The sequence below is a fragment of the Nannobrachium achirus genome (genome assembly GCF_963921795.1).
Source record: "Nannobrachium achirus genome assembly, chromosome: 12".
Classification (NCBI taxonomy): Eukaryota; Metazoa; Chordata; class Actinopteri; order Myctophiformes; family Myctophidae; genus Nannobrachium; species Nannobrachium achirus.
The window spans coordinates 12,606,815-12,632,164 of record NC_137832.1 but is presented as its reverse complement, the minus strand read 5'-3'; the positions used below and the strand labels follow the sequence as shown (position 1 = coordinate 12,632,164).

The 25,350-nt window shown below is 42.9% G+C and overlaps 1 protein-coding gene across 1 annotated transcript; it reads right to left on the bottom strand.

Annotated features, from left to right (window-relative positions):
- Window positions 1-1,486: 1,486 nt before the first annotated feature.
- Window positions 1,487-23,817, bottom strand: marveld2b (MARVEL domain containing 2b; the record flags this gene model as incomplete). Its single annotated transcript, XM_080738454.1, has 11 exons — window positions 1,487-1,609; window positions 2,308-2,358; window positions 3,045-3,216; window positions 5,457-5,626; window positions 7,535-7,570; window positions 9,370-9,659; window positions 11,360-11,464; window positions 13,466-13,757; window positions 17,105-17,352; window positions 22,137-22,271; window positions 23,634-23,817. 11 exons carry the CDS (start codon window positions 23,815-23,817, stop codon window positions 1,487-1,489), a joined length of 1,806 nt encoding a protein of 601 aa, XP_080594580.1.
- Between the last annotated feature and the right edge of the window lie 1,533 nt (window positions 23,818-25,350).

Sequence of the window (25,350 nt, the reverse complement as noted above, 5' to 3'; positions counted from 1 at the left end):
TAATATAAAAAAGGAGAACAAAAAAAAGTTCTATCACACAAAGATTTGGGGGACCCCCTGTAGTAACTCTGAGGACCCCTTAGGGGTCCCGGACCCCCTGTTGAAGACCCCTGGGTTATGATGACGAACTAGACAGAGGCGGATCACCTTATGCAAATGAAGACCAAAACAACAAGCTGTGAAAAGGCAGTTCATTGTCAATGCAACAGTGCTCATATAAACAACTGTAAATAATCCAGTATTCTAACAGAGTACAAAATAAACAATAAAAACAAAAATACAATAAACAAAAAGTAAATGCACAGTATAAAAGTACGGCCTGAGCAACAAGAATATGAACAGCAGGTTCTGGGTTCACATCGTAAGACATCATAATTATGGCACTATTGTGGGAAAGAAAAAACAACTTCAAGAGCCCCACGAGCTGAATGGCAAGCAAACATTGTCAGAGGTAATCATATTCAAAGTATCTACAGGTATAAAAAGAACATACATAAAAAAATCTTAAACCTACTAAACTACCCTGGAGAGCATTAGCAGTCATTTGTCTAGTTCTGAAGTTTCTGCAGTCCCCATCCTTTATATCTGTGTGCGTGAGAGAGAGAGATAGACAGGCAGAGAGAGAGACAGAAAGACAGAGAGAGAGATATGCAGGTCGGAAATAATCCTACGGTATAGATGAATCCACCGATTCATAACTGCGCGATGGAGACAATGTGATTGTACAATCACTGCCCCACAAAAAATATGACAAAGATGTCAAGAAAAGATGTCAAGAAAGTATGCAAACTAGTGTGGAAACCTAACAGGGGAAGACCCGGTGATCTTCGCTTTTATGAGAATAACTACTGTGCAACAATTCGATAATCCAGGGGCAAGAAGTTCACACCACCTACGTAGATGCACTGCAGTGCGACAGCTTAGCTAACAACACTGTGTAGAGCTCAAGACCCTGATGTTAAATAAGTCTGGAGGGCGAGTTGGTGTTGGCCAGACCAGTGGTTCTCAAACTTTTCGGGCCGCGACCCCTCAAATAATCATATTTTAACTGGGGACCCCCCCACCATGACGAGCACGAAGAGTTGAGGCATTACATTTTGTATAACATAGTTCTATCAGGCAGAAATTGTGAAAATAGTCGATTGCGAGGCGTTGTGAGCATGTAGATCTGCTATTTTCACAATTTATAGTTTTAAACAGCAGCAAAGGCCCTTAAAAAAAGACATGAAATACTCTCACAAAGACTCATTTAAAATGAAAATAAAACATTTAAAATGAAATAAAACACTTTGGTGTGAAGCAGGGCCTAGCCTGTATAAATAAAGGTCAAGAAAAAAAGATGGCATGGATAGGACCATAATCGTTATTGTTTAGCGCAAATGGCAGATAAGCTCACTCTCTAGGTTTCGCGGTGGAATAAAGGAACGTGATGGAAGGGTTCAGCTGCTGATGGTGGAATAGAGGAACGTGACAGGACTGAAGGGTTTTAGCTGCTGAAGCCGTCGCTCCAGTCCGCCACCTTGTTATACTCCTGGATCTTCTGTTTGATGTGGGCCAGTTTGTTCTTCAGGTAGTCGCACCTCTCCCTCTTCTCCATGTAGGTCGGGTCCTGAGGGAAGAAACCAGGTATTACACCAAGAGTTCCCAAACTTTCCAGGGCCTCGACCGCCCAAAATAATCATATTTGAACTGGGCATTCTTTTTGGGCTAATGTTGGCTAATGTTCCCCCCAGAATATGGATGATAGGGTTCAAGTGGTTAACCCTACGAACCCTCGCATCCCTATTCCAAACACATCCGGGCATTCCTGGAATGAGCACCACAGCCAAACGTGTGGGTAGCACCGACCCAAAAATGTGCCAACATTCGGTCCATTATATCTCCCCTTTAATTATGCCAAATGGTATTGTGTTTGATATCATTGTAATCGTTGATCTGTCACCTTTACAACAAGGTACAGATTGTAAGGATCTGGCATTCGTGGAATGAGAAACACAGCCAAACGTGTGGGTAGCGCCCTTCCAACATCTTTCAAAATGGCCTGGCAGGCCTGCAATACAGTTCTTTTGGTGTTCACCTTTGTTATTTGGTGCATTGAATGATTGCACTCTCCCACAGTAATAGGGAAAAGAAAAAATTTTAAGCTCACTGTCAGGGAAGCCCAAAACAAGAGTAAATGCCAGCAGAACAGTAAGCCATTTTGGCAAAGTTTTGGTCAGCGCTAGCCACACGTTTGGCTATGTAGCTCATGCCTCGAATGCCCGATGCTTACAAGCTGTTTGGGCAAAGGATAGTATCAATACTTACAGCTTTCTTTCTCTGATACTCCAGCAAAATGCCATTGATGCGTTCCTTCTCCTGCAAGATAAAACCACTGTCAAGTATAGTACAACGTTTTCGTGGTGTGTGTGCGTGCGTGCGTCCGTGCGTGCGTGCGTGCCAGGGACGTGCTGGGCCCCTGATTCAGCCCGGGAAAAAGAGTTGGAGAGGCCCTCATTGCGTGCTATAGAGAGAGATCTCTCTCTCTATAGCGCTGCTGCTACTCAAAGATTTGCCATTTCAGAACATGACAAGTGACAAGCCAGTGGGCCAATTACTGTACATGAGTTATATTTCGTCGTTGTCGGGTGGAAACCTTGTATGTCCAAAACCGTTTGTTTTGTATTTATCATTTTAAAAATGTTTTAAACTAGTGAAAACAGCCGATCTACAAGCACACAACGCCTAGCACCGCGAGGTGTTGTGTGCTTGTAGATCTGCTGTTTTCACTACTTTTGTGCAATGGCCTTATATGATGAAGAAGGGCTTTGCTTTGCGAAAAAATGTATACATTCGAAACTTGGAGATACGAGGTTTCTGCCCGACAGTGACGATTTACTTTGTTGGCCGCCCAGCCCCCAAAATGGAACAAAGGCTGACATTTTATTTTTATTTTTTTCCTAATGGCCGGCCTGCACCGGCCGGGAATGAACCGGCCGTTCGAGAGTTGTCCCGCTTTTCCCAATGGCCAGCCCAGCACGTCCCTGGTGCGTGCGTGCGTGTACCATTTGGCTAGAGGGTCGCCCGGGCAGGTTCTGCATCATCTGGTCCATCTCCTCAAACCTCTTGGCCATCAGCTGCACCTCAGCATGCAGCTCCTTGTACTCTGCATACTGGTCGTTAAACACAGCCTTGTACTGGTCCCTCTCCTCGTCACTGTGGATGCTGGGGTACTTCCTGGAGCGTGGGACGCACACAGGATAGACTAGTTAGGTTGCATATTCGTACAGCCTCAAGAGTTATAGACATGTAAGGGTCCAGTCGGTTCCATTTGCGCACACTCAGAGTTACAGACCCACAAAGGTCCATTTGTACACTCTCAGAGTTACAGACCCGTAAGGGCCCCTTTGGTTCCATTTGAGTTACAGGCCTGTAAGGGTCCATTTGGTTCCATTTGTAAGGGTCCATTTTGACCGACTGGATGTTTGCAAATTTCAGCCTGCTCCAAGCTCCATTATTAACTTAAAGTTAATATTTTAAGAAGTATAAAACATACAGTATGTAAGGGAGTTCTGTGGCCTGGTAATTTCGGCAACTGTCCCCCCCTCACAACTGAAACCTTTTGCCAGGGCCAAGGAGTCCTAATTTGTGATTTGTGAAACAGCATGGAAGGTCCCCACCGTTTCAAACAATTGGTACAATATGTACAATTATGATGTTTAGGCATTATCATTCTAAAACATAAAGCCAACCAGTTAAAGTTATGACAGACATCGTTAGAGCATGCTGAAATACTAAAATATCTAAAAACACAGATTGAACTCAAAAAATGCCTGAGGATTGTGTTGATTGTGTCCCAAACAACAATAAAATAAGATCTGGTTGTCCCAGAGGTGAAAAGGCCCTTTAACCTTTGGTTTAATGAAATCTATGAGATCATTCATGTTTTATAGAAGATTCTAAACATGTATTCTATTGCTAGTTTGACCAGTTCGAATACTATGAATACTCTTCAATCTGAAAATGAAAAAGACATCTGGCCTCTATATGGAATCCTCTACGCAAATCTTTGAATAGGTCTTTTTTAAAGCGAACATTTATAACTCAAATATTTGCTTCTGGGGGGTCCCTAGAACAACATATTTTGAGATGGGGGTCCGCAGCCAAATACCTATAAGTCTAGGGGTCCTTGACATGAAAAAGTTTGAGAACCACTGACGTAGAAACATGCGTTGTTCCAAAACCTTGGAAGGATTTAGAGGCCATACCTTTTCCACCAAAAGAACCTTGGTTTAAGAACCAGTGCCGTTCAACTTTCTTGGAACCTTGGGTTCGTTCTTGCAAACCGGCCGAGAACCGGCTTGCGTTTCCACCAGATTGAACCAGAGGAACCAAGGATTTACGGTAACGAAACCAACTTTCGCGGTTTGTAAAATAACTCGGTTCTCTGTGGAAAAGCTCACCTCTGGTTCATCAAATGAGAAAGAACTTTGCTGGTCGAAAAGCGCCCTTATAGAATCAGGTCAAAAATAATCAAAGACTTGCACAAATGTTCAAGTTTTTTCTAAAATAGCAGATCTACAAGCTCGGTGCCGCGCTGTGAGCTTGTAGATCTGCTATTTTTCCAACAGCTAAAGCATAAAATAATTGCTAGAACAGTGGTTCTCAACCAGTGGGTCGGGACCAATTATTTTGGGGGGTCCCCAGATGATTAGCTTAATGTGCAACATTGTTTTCTCACTCAACAGTGAACAAACCAACATAAAGTTTAAGTGTATAGAGCAGGGGTCTTCAACGTTTTCAGGCCGGAGACCCCCAAACTGATGGGGAGATGGAGCAGGGACCCCCTACCACCTCGTAGGGTGGGGGGGTCGGGGCTACGACATATTTTTTTATTTTAAACATGTACAAGTTACAGCGAGCAGGGTGGGCCGTAACACTACCATTTCTAAACATACTATTTATTAACTGAGAACCAATGTCAATAATATCAACAATCTGTCAATTGCATAGTAATCATGTATTCAAGCTATTCAAAATGGATAGAATCATGATTTATTTTTTAAAAAATGTGAAAAAGATTTTTTTTTTTTTTTTTTAAATCTTTTTTTTCTTTGCAGTACCTCCGCGGACCCCCTAGGGGTCGCGGACCCCCTGTTGAAGACCCCTGGTATAGAGGGTTTGTGCACATTTCTAAAGTGACAATTTAAGGACTTTTTAATACCTCTAAAATGACAAATTAAACATTGGCCAAATTGTCAAATAATATTAGAGGCAGAAATTGTGAAAACAGCCGATCTACATGTAGATCTGCTATTTTCACAATAGAACCATGTTATGAAAATGTAACGCCTCAACTCTTAGTGCTCGTCAGGGTGGGGGGGTCCCCAGTTAAAATATGATTATTGTGGGGGTCGCGGCCTGAAAAGGTTGAGAACCACTGGTCTAGAAAGGCAGCGTATCGTAGCAGCACTCACGCCACGTAGTCAGCGATGATGAGGGGTTTGGGGATGTGCCCGGCGGGGATGTGACCGCGGAGGATCTGGGGCTCCAGCGGAGGAGCCGGGGACATCAGTGGTCCGTCCAGGATCTCTGACCGCACGGTGGGGAGAGGGGTCTGCTCCGACGCCCTGGATCCCGCACCCAGCTGCATGATGGGAGGACACACACACACACACACACACACACACACACACACACACACACACACACACACACACACACACACACACACACACACACACACACACACACACACACACCCGACATACGTGAGCAACACACCAACGGGACGCCCTCTATCCCACTGAGCAGTAGCCTCGCGTAGCCAGGCTTACTCATCTCTGAAGAGAAAAGCCTGGTGACAATAGAAGGCAGAAAGCGTTCAACTTCCGCCGTAGGAATTTCACCGGAAGCTGTACTTCTTTCACGGTGCGGTGTTCCTGCAAACGTATTCCCTGCACGAAATTAACTCCGGTCTACGTCTCCTGCTCCGTCGGTTGCGCTCGCAATAAACAATATACAAACAAAAACATTGATTCAAGCAATGTTACACCTATTAAGAGTGAGTTAAGAGCTACAATCTATTTTAGTTTTTTCGCTGGGGAATGTAAACAGACCCGCACCGCATGACGTAACGTCCGTTAAACGCAGACTTCCGCTAGAAATCTTGGAACACACCGGAAGGCATATTGTCTACAGGGTGACTGAGCAGTGAGCACTAATCTAAAATTGGTATAAAATTGGTCAAAAAGTTAGTCTATTTTAAATGAATCAATCTACTGTATAAAAAATGTAATAGTGTAAAAGCAGATTTTCTTGAAACTTTCATATATTTCTTGAAACTTTCATGTATTCTAGATACATTGCACATTCAGTGAATTATTTCAAACCTTTTTTTGTTAAAAAAAAATATTTTTAGGTAAGTTACGTCAAGACTTCGGTGCTCTATAGTCGTCAGGTAGTCAAAAGTACACATTACAAATCCATTTTCTTGTTAATATCAATGCATTGCTCTGTTGAAACTTTGAACACCCCCAAAAAATAGATCTACAAGCTCACAGCGCAATGCCATGCAATGTGAGCTTTTAAATAGGCTATTTCCACTATTTTAAATAGTTTTTTAGTGGTTAATTCATAATGTCTTTTTTGGAAGTTTGGGCCCCTTGAAATTTTGTGGAAAAGTGAATACTCCAAGAATGTACTTAAACACAGTACTCAAGTAATTGTACTCGGTCATGTCCACGATTGATCAAATCCGAATAGTCACATGTGTGCCTCCTTCATCCTTCAGTACGGCCGTGTTACAGTGAAATCGGTGACAATCTTTTGGACTTCAAATAACACACATTGAGGTCTTGCAATATGTGGCCTAAATCAGTGGTTCTCAACCTTTTCAGGCTGCGACCCCCCAAATAATCATATTTTAACTGGAGACCCCCATAGCAGATCTACATGCTCACAATGCCTCGCGTTGCGAGGCGTTGTGAGCATGTAGATCTGCTATTTTCACATTTTATGCCTCTAATATTTGACAATTTGGCCAAGGTTTAATTTGTCATTTTAGAAGTATTAAAAAGTCCTTAAATTGTCACTTTAGAAATGTGCAGATGCCCTCTATGCACTTAAACTTTGTTTGTTTGTTTACTGTTGAGAGAGAAAACAATGTTGCACATTAAGTTAATCATCTGGGGACCCCCCAAAATAATTTGGGGACCCCCTTGGAGGTCCCGACCCACAGGTTGAGAACCAGTGGCCTAAATGACAGTAGTCATAACTCTGATAATCCACAAGATGGTCAAATATTTCAGGAGGTCACCAATTTCACCCCAACACCATGCGCCAAGGGATTTGGCCGTAGACAGACAGAAAACCAGGTTGTTTAAATGCGGAGTAGTTTCAGGTTTTTTGAGCTGGTGAGCCGTAAATCTTTTGGTTTCGTGTGTACATTCTTTGCCACAGGGGAACGCAGCATCACATGGTTTCAGATGAAGCAGTAATGCATTCTTTCAGTATGACGGAAAATAAATAAATGACGTGAGCCATCAACACTTACAACAGATAGAGGCAGAGACGATCCAATGGTCTTCATCTGAGGACCATGTAGGAGAAACACAAAACAAAGATAGTGAGCAGGGGTCATCAATGTGTCCGTGGCTGTGTGTATATACAGCAGGGGTTCCCAAACTATTTTGTCTCAGGGCACCCCATGAATATTTTTTTAATCCGAGGCACCCCTACATTATAATTTTCACTCCCAGCACCTTATATTTATAGCATATTGTCGTGGTCGGGTAGAAACCTTGTATGTCCAAAACCGTTCCTATTGTATTTATCATCTATAAAATGCTCTATCGCGAGGCGTTGTGTGCTTGTAGATCGGCTGTTTTCACTAGTTTTGTGCGACAGACTTGTATGATGAAGCAGGGCTTTGCTTTACCAAAAGACGTACACATTTGAAACTTGGAGATACGAGGTTTCTGCCCGACAGTGACGATATTTTAGTGATTATGTTGTGAGGCAAACGTTGAGATAATTGCCATTTTGGTTAGAACTGACTGAAAATAACTTTGTACTTCAAGTTTAAAATGATACTAAATATTTGTTCAAGCGTCCAAATAAATTCCAAATACTATCAAATGATCTTGCGACACCCCTGGACTGCCGTCGCAGCACCCCAGGGTGCCCCGTCACCCACTTTGAAAACCCCTGATATACTGTATGTATATTTATATTTTTCTTTTCCCAAAATCAAAGGAATGATTGACCAGGATTCACAATGGCTTGATTCTAGGCTTCAAATAATTGATTTAATATTTTTATAAATCTCTATGGGAAAAATGGCAACAGTACTTGCCACCATAGGTCACAGTTTACTATCAGTCACAGCTTGTCCGTGTCTGGACATCCGGACGGGTAACGTCTGACACTGTGGTTCCCGTGACATCACTGTGACTAGTGTGACATCACAGGTGACATCACAGTGATACTCAGAGCAGGGATCTCCATGTATGGGCATAAAGGGGATTCGGTTAGGGATCTCCATATGGGCATAAAAGGGATTGTATGTATGATGTCAGATGTGATAGACGTCATAGGACTTTCACATAACGAATAACTGAGTAAGCATGTTTGGGGTCTCACAGCAATGTCTCCATTTACAGTACAGGGATCTCCATATATGGGTACCGGGGCTCTCCATATATGGTTTTAACTGTTCCGATATACATCCAGGGTTCCCACACATTTTTACCAATTAATTTCCAAAACGTATCCAAAACTTTTCCAGAATATTTAACCCAATTTCCAGGACTATATAACAATAATTCAGCTCATTAACAAGACGCTTACTGCTATGCGCAATGCCTAAAGTCAGGTAGTGTATGACAGTGGTTCTCAACCTTTTCAGGCTGTGACCCCCAAAATAATCATATTTTAACTGGGGACCCAGCAGCCTGACGAGCACTAAGAGTTGACGAATTTTGTATAACACGTTTCTATTGTGAAAATAGCAGATCTACATGCTCACAACGCTTCGCAACAGATCAGCTATTTTCACAATTTCCGCCTCTAATATTTGACAATTTGGCCCATGTTTAATTTGTCATTTCAGAGGTATTAACAAAATCAATAACCAAAGACAATGCATAGCTATTTTATCCAGGACCTTCCAGGACCCTTGATAAATTCCCAAACTTTTCCAGTACTGAAAAAAAAAAAAATCAGATTTCAAAACATTTCCAGGAATTTCATGACCGTGGGAACCCTGTACATCACTGGCCAAGACATGGCGCTTGTCGCCCTTAGGTGTCTTACTGGTAATACAAACGTGTGTGTTGTGTGTGTGTGAGTGAGTGAGTGAGTGAGTGAGTGAGTGAGTGAGTGTCTAACCTCCACCTCCAGGGCCTCTCTCCTGAGGCGCGCCGCCTCGTGCCGCCACAGCTTGAGGCAGACGGCGGCGCCGGCGAAGTAGAGCAGCGTGGTGACCCAGAGGAAGATGAGCGCCGCCGTCTGGCCCGCCTCCGTGCGGCAGAAGGCGCCGTTGACGCCGTTGTTGAAGACGGGGAAGCTGCAGAGGCCGCCGCGCGTGGTGTCCCGCACGTACATGATGGACGCCGTCAGGTACAGCACGCCCAGCGCCACGTTGACGCCGCACTCCGTCAGCGGCCACCAGGGGGCGTCTGGGAGGGAACCATGGCACAGTTGTTAGTTAAAGTTAAAGTTATACCATGTTACTTTTTTTATAAAACAAATCTTAAAATTGTCCTAACTGTTAAATCGCTAAAGTTTTAGAACCCCCACTCCGTTAATTTCAGCTTCTAAAGCCTTCTCTTTATATGTTTTCTATGAGCCGTGAGGGGGGGAGAATTTCGCGGCAAAATGACGTCATCTGCATCATGTGTATACGTTGACCAATCATATCGCCGATCATAAACACATGGTACACTACCGGCCAATCACAGGCACATCTTGCTGACTTCTCAGGAAGTAGCTTGCCTCAACATAACAACAACATACTCGGGTGAAGGAGTCAGTTTCTCCGGAATGCCTGAACGCACAGGAACCAGGGACCCCTCTAAAGATAGATCTCGGCGAGCTGCAGGCGGACGCGGTGGCGAGAGGCCCGGTCCGCGGCGAAAAACGTCCGAAAGACTATACAGCTCTGACCACTAGTTGAGCAACTTACACAGTATAGCTTTAAGTTAAAGTTGTATTTTATATATGTTTTATTTTTGTATACTGACTGACTGGCTGTGTGCCAAAGACACATTTCCATTTTATGCAAAATTTTATGGACAATAAAGTTTTCTTATCTTATATATATAAAAAAAAAAACAGTGGTTCTCAACCTTTTCAGGCCGCAACCCCCAAAATAATCATATTATAACTGGGGACCCCCCACCCTGACGAGCACTAAGAGTTGAGGGATTACATTTTGTATAACACAGGTCTATTGTGAAAATAGCAGATCTACATACTCACAACGCCTCGCATAGAGTCGCGTTGTACGCACGTAGATCGGCTATTTTCACAAATTCGGCCTCTAATATTTGACAATTTAGCTAAGGTTTAATTTGTCATTTTAGAGGTCCTTAAATTGTCACTTTAGAAATGTTCAGACACCCTCTATACACTTAAGATTTATTTACTGTTTGTTTACTGTTGAGTGAGAAAACAATATTGCACATTAAGCTAATCATCTGGAGACCCCCCAAAATAATTTGGGGGTGACCCACATTTGGGGGCGACCCACAGGTTGAGAACCCCTGAGTTAAATGCGTTTCCGACCTTATCTTTAGGGTTGGGACGATTGTGATTCTTAATTACATTACGATTCAACGATTGTTGCGATTCGTATGATTTATTGCGATCTTTTTTAAGTTTGCGAAGTTACTTAAAACAATTACAAACAATATAAACCATGAAAAGTTGAATCATACACTTCAATACAGCCAGATAATGTCAGTCAGTCTTTCTGACATGAACATTTTCTTCCAAAAAAAAGAAAAAGAAAAAAAGATTCTGAACTTTGCGATTCGATTTTAATATTGTGGCACAAAAATAAAAATAAACACAATACATTGTGAATCAAACTTTTTTTTATCTCTACCAGTGACATCATCTGTCTACCTCACTACCAGTGACAGATCTACAAGCTCATGTGTCGCGACACGTTGTGAGCTTGTAGATTTTGAATCTCACCTCCGACAATGACCACTCATTACGCCAACGTAATTAAACTAACACTAAAATGAATACAAAATAAACCAAAACTAAGTGTTTTCCAAAAATGCAAACTAAACTAGTTCAAATCTATTTTACAAAACCAACTAAAATGAATGAAATGAAAATCTAATGAAAAATGCAAAACCATACCAACCTAGGAGGATGGCACGGTAGTACAACGTCATCCCCATCACCAACAGGATGACGGTGACGATCCACACCAGGCCTGCACACACCAGCACAAAGGGAGTCTTGGGGCCTGTGGAGGAGGACATTAGTATCTAAAATGAAAAGGTTTTGTGAAAAATGTATGGCAGGGTTCCCCAATTAGTTTTCCCCCAGGGCCAAATTATGTCTAGGGTACCAAGCCGAGGGCCACAACATTGCAGGGGGCGACGGTGGTGTTCCCACTACTCCAGTGACAGTTCAGATATCGTCGTTGTCGGGTGAAAATCTTGTACGTCTAAAACTGTTTGTTTTGTATTTATCATTTAAAAAATTATTTAAACTAGTGAAAACAGCCAATCTACAAGCACACAACGCCTCGCGGGTGCGAGGCGTTGTGTGCTTGTAGATCTGCTGTTTTCACTACTTTTGTGCGACGGCCTTGTATGATGAAGCAGGGCTTTGCTTTGCGAAATAATTTACATATTTAAAACTTGGAGATACAAGGTTTCTACCCGACACTGACGATTTACTTTGTTGGCCGCCCAGCCCCCTAAAATGGAACGAAGGCCGACATTTTATTTTAATCTTTTCCCTAATGGCCGGCCTGGACCGGCCAGGAATGAACCGGCCGTTCAGGGGTGTTGTCCCGCTTTTCCCAATCGCCAGCACGTCCCTGTTTTCATGTCAAAGACCCTCAAATTGATATGCATTTGGTAGCGGACCCCCAACCAAAAGGTTTTGTGAAAAATATATGGGCTCTCTATCTGCGGAACCACAAAATGCAGCCTCAACCAGTTGGTCCGGGGACCACCAGTGGTCCTTGAGGGGGTTCCAGGTGGTCCCCAGCTAAATGATACAGTTGGTAACCAAATGGACCCTTGGATTTTTGACTCTTGAGAGTTACATTGTTGTTAAACATTTGCATTAGGCCTACTTAATTTACAAGAAAACTACGCAATTAGAGAATGTAGGAGAAATGTTATTGTGGACAAAATCTTATTCAACGCAAACAAAATATCATGTTTTTTTGTTTCTCATCAAATGGTGGTCCATAGCTCCGTAGCTCCAATGCAGAACAAACAAGAAGCAGTGCTACCGGTGGTGATATAGTAGGCCAGGGTTCCCCAATTAGTTTTCCCCAAGGGCCGAATTATGTCTAGGGTACCAAGCTGAGGGCCACAACATTGCTTGGGGCGACGGTGGCGTTCCCTCTACTCCAGTGACAGTTCAGATATCGTCGTTGTCGGGTGAAAATCTTGTATGTCCAAAACACTTCGTTTTGCATTTATCATTTTAAAAATGATTTAAACTAGTGAGAACAGCCGATCTACAAGCACACAACGCCTCGCATAGATCTGCTGTTTTCAGTCACTCACTATACTGCCACTGAGCAAAGCTCCATTTTACTGAAACCAAGTTTGAAATTAGAATTGAACACACAGAATAACAATACGAAGCAACTGAATTAAAATGGAGTGACCCACCAAGACATAGCAACCAATGGATGGGGAGAGGGGCGGGACAACGGGGGCACTAGACAAAGGGGTGAATTAGGGTCGAGTATGAAATATCGGACAGATCAGTCTTGATCCCATGACTATGGAGATACTGTCAACTGATGTGCGTGTTCTTTGGATAACATCGGAAAGAGTAAGCGGAGACAACTAGAACAATGGTTCTCAACCTGTGGCTTGGGACCCCCAGAGGGGTCCCCAAATTATTTGGGGGGTCATGTGAAACATTGTTTTCTCACTCAACAGTAAACAAACCAACATAAAGTTTAAGTGTATCGAGGGTATCTGTACATTTCTAAAGTGACAATTTAAGGATTTTTAATACCTCTAAAATGACAAATTAAACATTGGCAAAATTGTCAAATATTAGAGGTAGAAATTGTGAAAATAGTTGCGAGGCGTTGTGAGCATGTAGATCTGCTATTTTCACAATAGAACCATGTTATAAAAAATGTAATGCATCAAACTCTTAGTGCTCGTCAGGGTGGGAGGGTCCCCAGTTAAAATATGATTATTCCGGGGGTCGCGGCCTGAAAAAGTCGAGAACCACTGAACTAGAAAGCGTGAGCGCTCCTCACCCGAGTAGTTGTAGGACCCGCCGGAGCCGTAGGCTTGCGCCCCGCCGCCCAGCCCTCCGTACATCTGCGGCTGGCTGTAGCCGAACATGTTGAACCACTCGTTGTCCTTGTGCACGTACGCGCACACGCAGGCGAAGACGGCGGCGCCCAGCAGCAGCTCCACGCACGCCAGAATGCGCAGCAGCCCCGCCCACGACTTCAGGTAGGCGTAGCGCAGGTTGTAGTCCTCGATGCGCTCGGCGTACGTCATGACCGAGCGCCCCGTCGGCGCCTCCGACACAGACTCCAGGGCCTGGAGGTGGGGGTGGAAGAAATACTCCAATGTTTTACTTAACCCATTCAGGCCAGGTACACATTTTAGTGTATGTGAGGGGCTTACAGTACAAGTACAGTATGTAGCAACATATTTGTTTTTGTAGGCTAATTTCTGATTCCTAAATGGGTTAAAGTTGCTATATGTAGTTTTCTGCTGACATAAGCAGGAAAAAGACAATTGCTTATTTTAAATTTAAATGTTATTATAAGCAGGCGGCTAACAATGCTCCCTCTTGTCTCTGTGGTGCTTCAAAAGCCGGTTTTCCATACCACTTTTTAGCCCGACACTATACGACACGGCACCGCACCGCATTTTTTATGTAGGTTTTCCACTACAGTACCCCCCCTCTCCTAATTATTTTTAGAGATGTGGTGGACAATGTTTTAGATGCCACACACTCACACAGGTCTTCATCGAGTCTTTACAACTATAGCGACGACTAACGTCGGGGTGAACATAGTCAAATAATAACTTTATTGGCCAAACTACACAAAGAAGAGTAGAGGCTAGTTGCGCTAGCATACATGCTAAGCTACAGTACAGTACATGTAGGCTACTGTAGATTCTTTTCCCCATTCAACACGGAGATGTGGTGGACAATGTTTTAGATGCCACACACTCACACAGGTCTTCATCAAGTCTTTACAACTATAGCGACGACTAACGTCGGGATGTTCATGGTCAAATAATAACTTTATTGGCCAAACTACACAAAGAAGTAAGCTAATGTAGAGGCTATGCTAGCGCAGCAACAGTACAGTACAGTACATGTAGGCTACTGTAGATTCGTTCCCCCATTCAACACACGCAGTTACAAATACAAACAGGAGACATCTCACTGAGATCTATATAAAATAACGGATTGCCGACGCATTTGCCGTTGATAATTGCGACTCGCGACGATATAGCCTATGTGTATGTCCACCGTTTGTGTTGGTTAATGTTCTTGGTGCTTCGTGGTATCTCAACTGCAGGGCTGGGGAACACAATTCTGCCTAGTCGTCCTCTTTTAAAAACAGATATATAAAACAAACAGGCTTTGCTTTTATATTTGATTTGCAGCCGTGACTGCATACTAAAATCTGTCTCAAGTTGTTGTGTTGAAAGACACAGCTCAGCCGTGAGACTCTGTCTCTGACCAATCAGTATCAGCAGCGTGTATACGTCACTGATTTGGCCTCACTTGGCATAGGGGTACTAAAACGGCTCCACTCGAGAGTGGAGCCGTTTTGGTACCCCGTTAAGTACCACTTTCACACCACTCTACCCAGTTCCTTGTAGTGGAAAACCTGACACAAGTGGGCGGTGTGGTGTGGAGTGGTGTGGAGTTGGGCCTGTGGAAAACCGGCTTAAGAGCCACAGTCTGCCTCCAAAACTATTATTTTATCTGTAAGAAGCTCTGTCACTAGCAGCTCATTGGTGCATGAACCAGCCGACCGGGGCTAAGAGGATTGAGAGACAGGTCTAACCAATCCGAACAAGATCAGAGTCGCCCCCTGATTGGTTAAAACCAGGTGGGCCACTATCTGTCTATCGACCAATGACAGAACTTCTCACAGATAAAAATGATAGTTTTGGAGGCAGATTGTGGCCCCAGGAAGTGTCACAGAGACAACATTTCTTTAGGAAGCATGGTTAGCCGTCTGAATATAATAAAATAAAAAATAAAAATAAGCAATTGCATAATTACTGCTTATGTCAGCAGAAAAATACATATAGCAACTTTAACCCAGGGGTCTTCAACGTTTTCAGGCCAAGGACCCCTTAGCTGAGAGACACATGAAGCACGGACCCCCTCTACATATTCACGATATTATCGCGATAATCAAAACATCCCCAAAATCTATTAACCTGGGGCGGAACATTTGGCAAAAAATAGCAGATCTACAAGCTCACAACGCATCGCGACGCGTTGTGATATGTATGATCGTCTATTTTTTGGGGGGCAAAGAGATTTGGTAGAGAGTGATACGTTTTACCAATAGAGGGTTTAAGTGGTACCAGATATGCAGCTCGGCAAATAAAAGGTGAATTGATCCCAGTGCATGACAGAGGATCATTTCACGATAAATGTAAATCTCCACAATACGATTATTGTGAGGTGTTTTTTTTTATCGTGATAAACAATAATAACGATTATCGTCCCATCCCTTGCGGACATTTCCTTTTTTATTTAACTTAACCCATTTAGACGCGAGACCCCCGATTCTTCAAATGTCTTCTAAATCCTAGCGATATCGGTGCTACTCAAAAGGTTTTTCATGTCAAAAACATATACAAGGATATGGCCTCATTATGCAGAAGAATGCCCCATTTCAAGAAAATAGAAGATATACAATCTCACAAACTCATTGTTATACGGATGAATGAAGCTGATGATAAAGCAAAAAAAGTAATTGGGATGATTGCGAGGCAGGCGATTATCTATGGAGTGGTGGCGACTAGGGATGGGACGATACGCGAAATTATCGTTTATCGTGATAAAAAACACTCACGATAATCGTATCGTGGAGATTTCATTCATCCTGATATCATCCACTGCACTGGGATCAATTCACCTTTTATTTGCCGAGCTGCATATCCAGTAACACTTACAGCCTCTATAATTGGTAAAAGGTACTTATAATATACGTACTTGATACAGTCATTTTTTCACTCTCTATCAAATGTCTTTGCCAAGAGTTAGCCGATCTACAAGCTCACAGCGCGTCGCGTTGCAAGCTTGTAGATCAGCTATTTCTTGGCAAATGTTCCGACCCAGGATAAAGGATTTTGAAATTGCGATAATAAAGTAAATTGTGATTTATTTTGTCACATTAATCGTGATATGACATTTTCATATCGTCCCATCCCTTGTAGTCTCGCGTAGCCAGACAACTATTCCACAATCTCCGAATGCTATATAGAGTCTGGAACGACAGCTCCCGAAAGGCGAGTATCGGAAGTAGCCAGTGCTGCACTGAACTGTAGTCCCATTGGAAACATAACAGAAACACACTCACACAGACAGGATCATTCGAGCGGCATATTCTTGTTATGAGCGTATAGTTTAAGAAAACATTTGAAAACATCATGGACGTAACACCAACAACACCAGAGAAAGACGAAATAACACCCCCAAAAATATTGAAAGGAGACATAACGCTTCCAGTAAGACATGTTATTGCTACTGCACCAAGGGAGCGGTTGCGTCACATCCGCTTTATCTCGCACTCATCGTTTCTATTTCCGTGCCCCAGACTGTTGACGGGAGCATTTCCCAAATCGCGGAGTCAACAGTCTGGCCACGCGAGACTACATCCCTAGTGGTGACGGGGCCTTACCTCTGCGCCCAGCAGCAGTCCGTCGCGCTCCTTGCGGGAGTTGTAGCTGCCCCCGGAGCCACCGTACGGGTCCAGGTAGGAGCCCGGCAGCGAGGGGGACGGAGGGGCCGAGTTGGGGGGCGAGCAGGGCACCCCCGCCGTGGTCTGGTTGGTCCGGGCCGTCCGCGACGACGGACAGGGGGAGTCGGGAGGAGGAAGAACAGGAGGAGGAGGAGGAGGGGGGAACGACCAGCCCTGGCTGCCTGGGCCTGTTAACATTCAGAACGGGTACACATTATTGTGTATCATTATTTTATGCTTTAACTATTGAAAAATAGCAGATATACAAGCTCACAGCGGGTGCCGCGCTGCGAGCTTGTAGATCTGCTATTTTTAAAAAAATCGTGAAAATTTCAATTTTGACCCGATTCTATAAGTGTCTTTTGAATCCTTCTAAGATTTTTGAAAAAAAGAAAATCAGCAATCTGGCCAGCCATCGTCAAAGAAAAGGTCCTTTTCACATTAACTGACGCTCAGTTAGTCTGTTTTGAGAGACTACTATGTCAGTGATTCTCAAACTTTTTCATGTGAAGGACCCCAAAATGATATTTGGTCACAGACCCGCATCTCAAATCATTAGTTCCAGGGACCCCCCAGAAGCAAAATTTGATTTACAAACGTTCGCTTTAAAAATACATTATGTTCAAAAATTTGCACACATTTTCACAACTTTTTCAAAAATAGCAGATCTACAAGCTCGCAGCGTGGCACTCGGTGCCACGCTGTGAGCTTGTATATCTGCTATTTTTCACTGGTTAAAGCATTCAATAATTCTAGGCCTAAATGGGTTAACATTAACCACCAGGAGTTAAGGCTGGGAACGTGTTATTACGCATTATTACTTTAACCATTATTTTATGCTTTAACTAAACTCAGCACAAAAAGAAAGGAAACTTGACTTCGGTCCTTTATATCTCCCCTTTAATAATACCAAATTGCATTGTGTTCTATATCATGTTTATCGTTGATTCGTCACCTTTACAACAAGGTACAGCTTGTAAGCACCGGGCATTCGAGGCATGAGCAACACAGCCAAACGTGTGGGGAGCGCCGACCAAAGTTTTGCCAAAATGGCTTGCAATATACTGTTCTGCTGTCATTTACTCTCGTTGTGGGCTTCCCTGACACTGAGCTTAACATTAACAAAGTGTAAAAATGGCCAATATGTGTTGTTTTTTTCTTTTCCTTATTACTGTGGGAGAGTGCAATCATTCAATGCTCCAAGCAACAGAGGTGAACACCAAAAGAACAGTATTGCAAGCCTGCCAGGCCATTTTGTACATTTTTGGAGGGGCGCTACCCACACGTTTGGCTGTGTTGCTCATTCCACGAATGCCAGATCCTTGTACCTCGTTGTAAAGGTGACAAATCACCGATAACACTGATATCAAACACAATACAATTTTTTTTTGGGCTTTTTATGCCTTTATTTGATAGGACAGTAGACTGACAGGAAATGGGGAGAGAGATGGAGAATGACATGTGGCAAAGGTCGTCCGGATCGGGAATCGAACCGGCGACGCCAGCAGGCATCATAGCCTAGTATGTGGTATGCGCCTTGACCACTAGGCCAGCGGGCGCCCCAACACAATACCATTTGACATAAATAAAGGGGGGACATAATGGACCGAATGTTGGCTCATTCCACGAATGCCTGATACAAACTGTACCTTGTTGTAAAGGTGATGAATCAACGATAAAAATGATATAAAACACAATACAAATCGTTATTTTTAAAGGGGAGATATAATGGACCGAAGTCAAGTTTCCTTTCTTTTTGACCTGAGTTTATTAAAAAATAGCAGATATACAAGCTCACAGTACGGCACCAACATCTTTGCAAGTCTTTGAATATTTTTGACCCGAATCTACAAAGTCTTCTAAATCCTTCAAAGGTTTTTGAAAAACCTGTGTGTTTCTATCATCAGTGGTTCTCATACATTTTCGTGTCAAAGACCCCCGGCAACAGAGTCTTATGCACCCCTGATTAAAGCTTAGCGATGGGTGCGCAGGCAGGGGTCAACGTCATTTCAAACTAGGGCATGATTTTTGCAAGTCGACTCGACTCAGTAAAAAGTTGAGTTGAAGTCGACTTTATCGTTTGATGACGTCATCACATCACACACGACCGCCCAATTATTTTGGCGGGTCCCCAGATGATTAACTTAATGTGCAACATTGTTTTCTCACTCAACTGTAAACAAACCAACATAACGTTTAAGTATATAGAGGGTATCTTCACATTTAACTGACAATTTAAGGAATTTTTACTACCTCTAAAATGACAAATTAAACATTGTCCAAATTGTCAAATATATAGAGGAAGAAATTGTGAAAATAGCAGATCCACATACTCACAAATCTGCTATTTTCACAATAGAACCGTGTTATACCAAATGTAACACCTCAACTCTTAGGCCTACCAAAAGAATATTCTGGTTTCCGGTAGGCGACCGACCCTATTAAATACGTGCGACCCAGATGTTTTTATTGGCATTTGTAGTGAAAAAAAAAAAAAAAGTCAAAATCCGACCGAGTCGATCAAAAACGTCTTACAAAAAATATATTTGCTGCGACCACACTCGCGAAGTCAGGACCTGTCCCTGGTTCCCGAGGCTAAACTAATGTGAGTTTACGTGACAACGTGTATTCCTCCAAACAGACACACACGCGCACACACAATTGGGGGACAGACTGAGTGGCGCTCAGTCAACAAGAACAAGTGGCAGCGATGCTAACAACATTAGCAGCTCAGACACCAGTACAGCTCAGCCCTGCACAGCCACAGAGAGACGTGATATGGAGACTAAACATTTATGACAGCGTGGCATTCCTCTGAAAGACTGCGCGGCAACAGTGCTTGTGTTACGGACCCCCATGTGTCTCTCTCAGTGCCGGCGAGCCGTATACGCAGGGCCCCGCCGATCTAAAGGACCCCCACCGCCCCCTCCTCAGCAGAAAAGAACAAGTGCTGCATGGTTAATCCTTTTCAAACCGAAATCGCGATGCGAAATCTCGCGATTAGCGAATCGCCGAAGGCCCTCTGCGAAGTAGACTTCCCAATCAATATGGAGACATTTTTGAAATCCCTTCATAATTGACTAAGGAATGATCAAATCAAACGGTGGTGACTTTCTTTGCTTCCGAGCATCCACATGCTGAAAGTGAAAGTGAATTTGGCACAGTGGCTGCTGTGCAGGACTCTGCCAGTGCAGGGGCGTAGCCAGGAATTACATTTTGGTAGGCGAAATGCCTACCAAGGGGTAGGCAAGGGGGCCTAGGGGTGCTGCAGGTGTTCCAGCACCCCATGGGGGAGTTTTCATTTTTTTTTTAAATAAGAAAAGAACAAATCAAACATAGCAAAAATACGTTGCCTGTTGTTGTCGTTTTTTATTTATTCATTTATATATATATATATATATATATATATATATATATCCATTATAAAATGGATTAAAAAATGATAAAAATAATTAAGGCCTAATATGTTTTCGTGGGCGCTCGCTACGCTCGCGCCCGCAGGAAGGCCCCATAGCAGAATCACGCTTAGGGCCCCCATGGGCCCAGAAACGGCTCTGGTCTCTCTGCCTGGGTGCGGTGCGTCTGCGACTATCACTGCTCGCTCGCTCGCCAAGCTGTGTTCCTTTGTCAAATCTAAGCTGGAAAATCTAACACTTCCGGTGGCCAATCTCTTCAGAATAAGATATGTTGCCTAGCAGCCTAGCAGCAATAAGACTTCCAGATGGTGGTCGATTTCGTAATGCAATTATACTTCCAGACGGTGGTCGACTTCTTAATCTCTTCAGAATAAGAGAAGACATTGAAATATGTTTTCATTTGTATAATTCATTAAAACTGTAAATTAAACATTAAAATGTAATTCAAAATTGCTGTTTTAAATAATTAATTAAAACTGTAAATTAAAAAAAAAAAAAAAACTACCTACCCATCCTTCCCATGAGGAAATAAAATAAAATTCCTTGCTACCCATCATGCCCACAAAAAAATTAAAATAAAAAATAAAATAAAATAAATTCCCTACCTACTCCGCCCTAAAATTACAGCCTACCGGAAACCAAGGATTTATTTTGCTAGGCCTTAGTGCTCGTCAGGGTGGGGGGATCCCCAGTTAAAATATGATTATTCTGGGGGTCGCGGCCTGAAAAGGTTGAAAACCACTGTAATATTGGATCATTCTGTCCTTGACAATAAGCAATCCTACAGTTTGAATCCTGTACAGACCCACACATGGAGCAAAAATAAAGATAGAAAAAATACAAAGGATTTATTTTTTATTTCTTTTCAACTTCAACTTTCGACTTTGTCTGGTGGGAGTCGACTTGTGTAATGAAGTCGACTGAGTCGACCTGTTGACTTTTTTTTTAATGCCCTAATACAAGGATGTATTTGGCAGCCGATTCCCCCATCTCAATCCAGGGACCTCCCAGAAGCAAAGATTTTAGTTCAAAATGATTGTGGTCCCTTATCAGTGTTGCCAGATGTACGATAATTATCACATTTGTACGATAATTTGACCCTCTGTACGATGTACGATCAATAATTCCAAAAATGCGCAAATGTACGATAATTTCGGCATATCACAAAAAAAAAAAGAGTGTGAAATCACTAAATTCCCTGGCTGCTGATCTGGGATCAGGTTTGGCTTCTCGAAAGAATCCAGGAAATCAGCCAATTTGACCCTAGATCTGTACTTGGAAGCATTAAAAACACCGGTTGTGTCTTTCCAGACCAGTTTTAGGCTTTTATTTGTGTAAGCTCCAGGAAGTTTCCTGCCTCCACGCAGCATATCTGATGCGTTTTTGTCACACAGGAGTCTCAAACAAGGTTGTTTCTTACACTAAAGACGCATTTTTTTGTGAAATTACTTTTTTACGCAGGTGATTTCTCTTTTTTGGCTGTGTACGATAGTTTCATGTTAAATACGATAATTCTGGCAACACTGTCCGTTATGCACATCCCGACAGGCCCTTACCGCTGCCACGCGTGCTGCCTCGGAAGAAGTTCTTGACGGAGTCGGGAACGAAGCGGTGAACCGGTTTGATGTCCATGCCGTCGCGGTCACCGTCCAGTCGCTCTGCCGACTCACCGGTGCCAACCGGAGGTGGGGCTGTATTATTATATGTTTAGATGACAATTAATTTGCATGCAAAATCACCGTGACCAATAATTTAATTGTCTTTTTTGGCATTGAACACTTAATTTTATACTTTTTCTGCTTTTTAAAAAGCAGAAGATTTGTGCAAATCTTTGAATAAATATATTTTTTTAAATCTTTGAATATATATAAAGCAGATATTTTTTACTCCCTGGAACAAAATATATTCAGATGGGGGTTGGCGGCCAAACACATGTCATTCTGGAGGTCCTTGATTTTAAAAAGTTTGAGAACCACTAATATAGAAACTATTTTTTTCCCCCTTCTTTTCAGAAAACCTTTAGACTTTAGAACAGTGGTTCTCAAACTTTTCAGGCTGTGACCCCCAAAATAATCATATTTTAACTGGGGACCCCCCACCCTGACGAGCACTAAGAGTTGAGGTAGTACATTTTGTATAACACAGTTCTATTGTGAAAATAACAGATCTACATGCTCACAACGCCTCGCAATGCGAGGCGTTTTCACAATTGCTGCCTAAAATATTTGTCAATTTGACCAATATTTAATTTGTTAAAAAGTCCTTAAATGGTCACTTTAGAAATGTGCATACTTTAGAAATGTCTATACACTTAAACGTTATGTTGGTTTGTTTACTGTTGAGTGAGAAAACAATGTTGCACATTAAGTTAATCATCTGGGGACCCCCAAAATACTCTGTGGACCCCTCCAAACCAACAGGTTGAGAACCAGTGCTTTAGAGCAGGGGTTCCCAAACTCTTTTTGTCTCAGGGCACCCCATAGATACTTTTTTAATCCGAGGCACCCCTACATTATAATTTTCACTCCCAGCACCTTATATTTATAGCATGTCGTCGTTGTCGGGTGGAAACCTGGTATGTCCAAAAGCGTTCGTTTTGTATTTATCATCTATAAAATGTGCTAAACTAGTGAAAACAGCAGATCTACAAGCACACAATCGGCCGTTTTCGCTAGTTTTGTGCGACAGTCTTGTATGATGAAGCAGGGCTTTGCGTTACCAAAAGACAAACATTTGAAACTTGGAGATACAAGGTTTCATCCCGACAGTGACAATATTTTAGTGATTATGTTGCGAGGAAAAGGTTGAGATAATAGCCATTTTGGTTAGAACTGACTGAAAATACGTTTGTACTTAAAGTTTAAAATGATACTAAATATTTGTTAAGTGTCCAAATAAATTACAAATATTACCAAATTATCTCGCGGCACCCCTGGACTGCCGTCGCGGCACCCCAGGGTGCCCCGTCAACCCCCGAAAACCCCTGCTTTAGAAGACATTTGTAGAATGGGGCCTCAGATCTAAATGGGTTGATCATTCTAACAGTGGCGTACCTGGGGGGTAGAGGTCCACCTGTCCCACGGCGGGGTGGTCCGGCAGAGGGGGAGGGGGCAGCGGGTCGGCGCTGAGCGCCTGCAGGAGGGGCCGCGGAGGCTCCTGGTCCCGCCACAGGGACCCCACGGGGACCTGGTCGTAGTGGGGCATCTCCCGCACTATGTCAAACCTAGCAGAGGACATGAGGGGGCTGGTGCTCTGCCCTGGAGGAGAGAGAGGAGAGAAAGCACATATCATATTTTTCACCAAATACATAGGCTACACACACACACGCGCACACGCACGCACGCACGCACGCACGCACGCACGCGCGCGCACACACACACACACACACACACACACACACACACACACACACACACACACACACACACACACACACACACACACACACACACACACACACACACACACACACACACACACACACACACACACACACACACACACACGTCCTTGCACAGTAGATGTGTTATGTAATGTTGGAGAACCCAGACGTATATCAGTGATGTCAGTCATCTCCAAATTTGGGCACGTTTCAGCATGCGGCTGTTACCATGGCGGGGACGCAATTGGCACCGGGTGAAAAAATGGGTTACAAAAATCGTGGGATAAAAATAAAAAATAAAAAAGAATATTGAAAAATAGCAGACATACAAGCTCACAGCGCGGCGCTGCAGGCTTGTAGATCTGCAATTTTTGAAAAATCATGAAAGTGCAAGTCTTTGAATATTTCATGGCCGTGTTCTATTTAGTTCCAGGGACCCCCCAGAAGCAACATTTGAGCTATAAATGTTTGCATAAAAATACATATACGGTATTCAAAGATTTGCACACATTTTTACAACTTTTCAAAAATATCAGGAGTAAAAAAAAGAACTGTGTAAGCCTCACATGGTCTGATGTTTGGAGCTGAACTCACTCGTCCACCAGGAATGAACTATGCGTAATGTCTCTTTATGAAACAACGTCAACTAAGCCAAACCGTGTCTTGCTGCACAACATATTTTTCGGATTCTGGTAGGGGCTGCTGCGATCACAAATTTAAGTTGACGATAAGTTGTCACACAGATAATTGTGATTAAAGATTTGTGTTTTTGGCACTGAACATTGAATACAAATGCAATTTATGTTTGGTGTTTAAGGCGTTCTACAAGCTCACAACGCCTCGCTATGTTTACAGAGCCAAATTATATTAAAGGCCACCCAAACTCCTACAATTCATTGTCAGGGTGGGGGGACCCAGTTCAGATATGATTATTTTAGGAGGGGTCCTCAGTTAAAATGTTATGTTGGGGGTCCCCAGTTCAAATATGATTGTGTCTAGCCATACATAGGCTACACCAGGGGTGTCCAAACTTTTTTCAAAGGGGGCCACATTAGAAAATATTAAAACACCCAAGGGCCGTCTCTATCTTCTTATATAATAGTCAAATACATATGCAACGCATTTAAACCATTTTATTTAACTATCATCATCAACATTTAATATCAATGGTCTTTTGTCAGGTGTCTGCTCTCAACAAAATACAAATAATTTGTTCAAGGTAAAAAAATAAATACAATTTAATAGCCTTTCTTTGACCCCTTCAGAATGAGGCACCAGGGAAAAAGTATACTTTGGGAAAATATTCTTGTTTGACGGTGCTGGTGGGCCATTTATAACACAATTTAGGAATGAAGCTGAGGGCCGTATAAAATGTGTCCTCGGGCCGC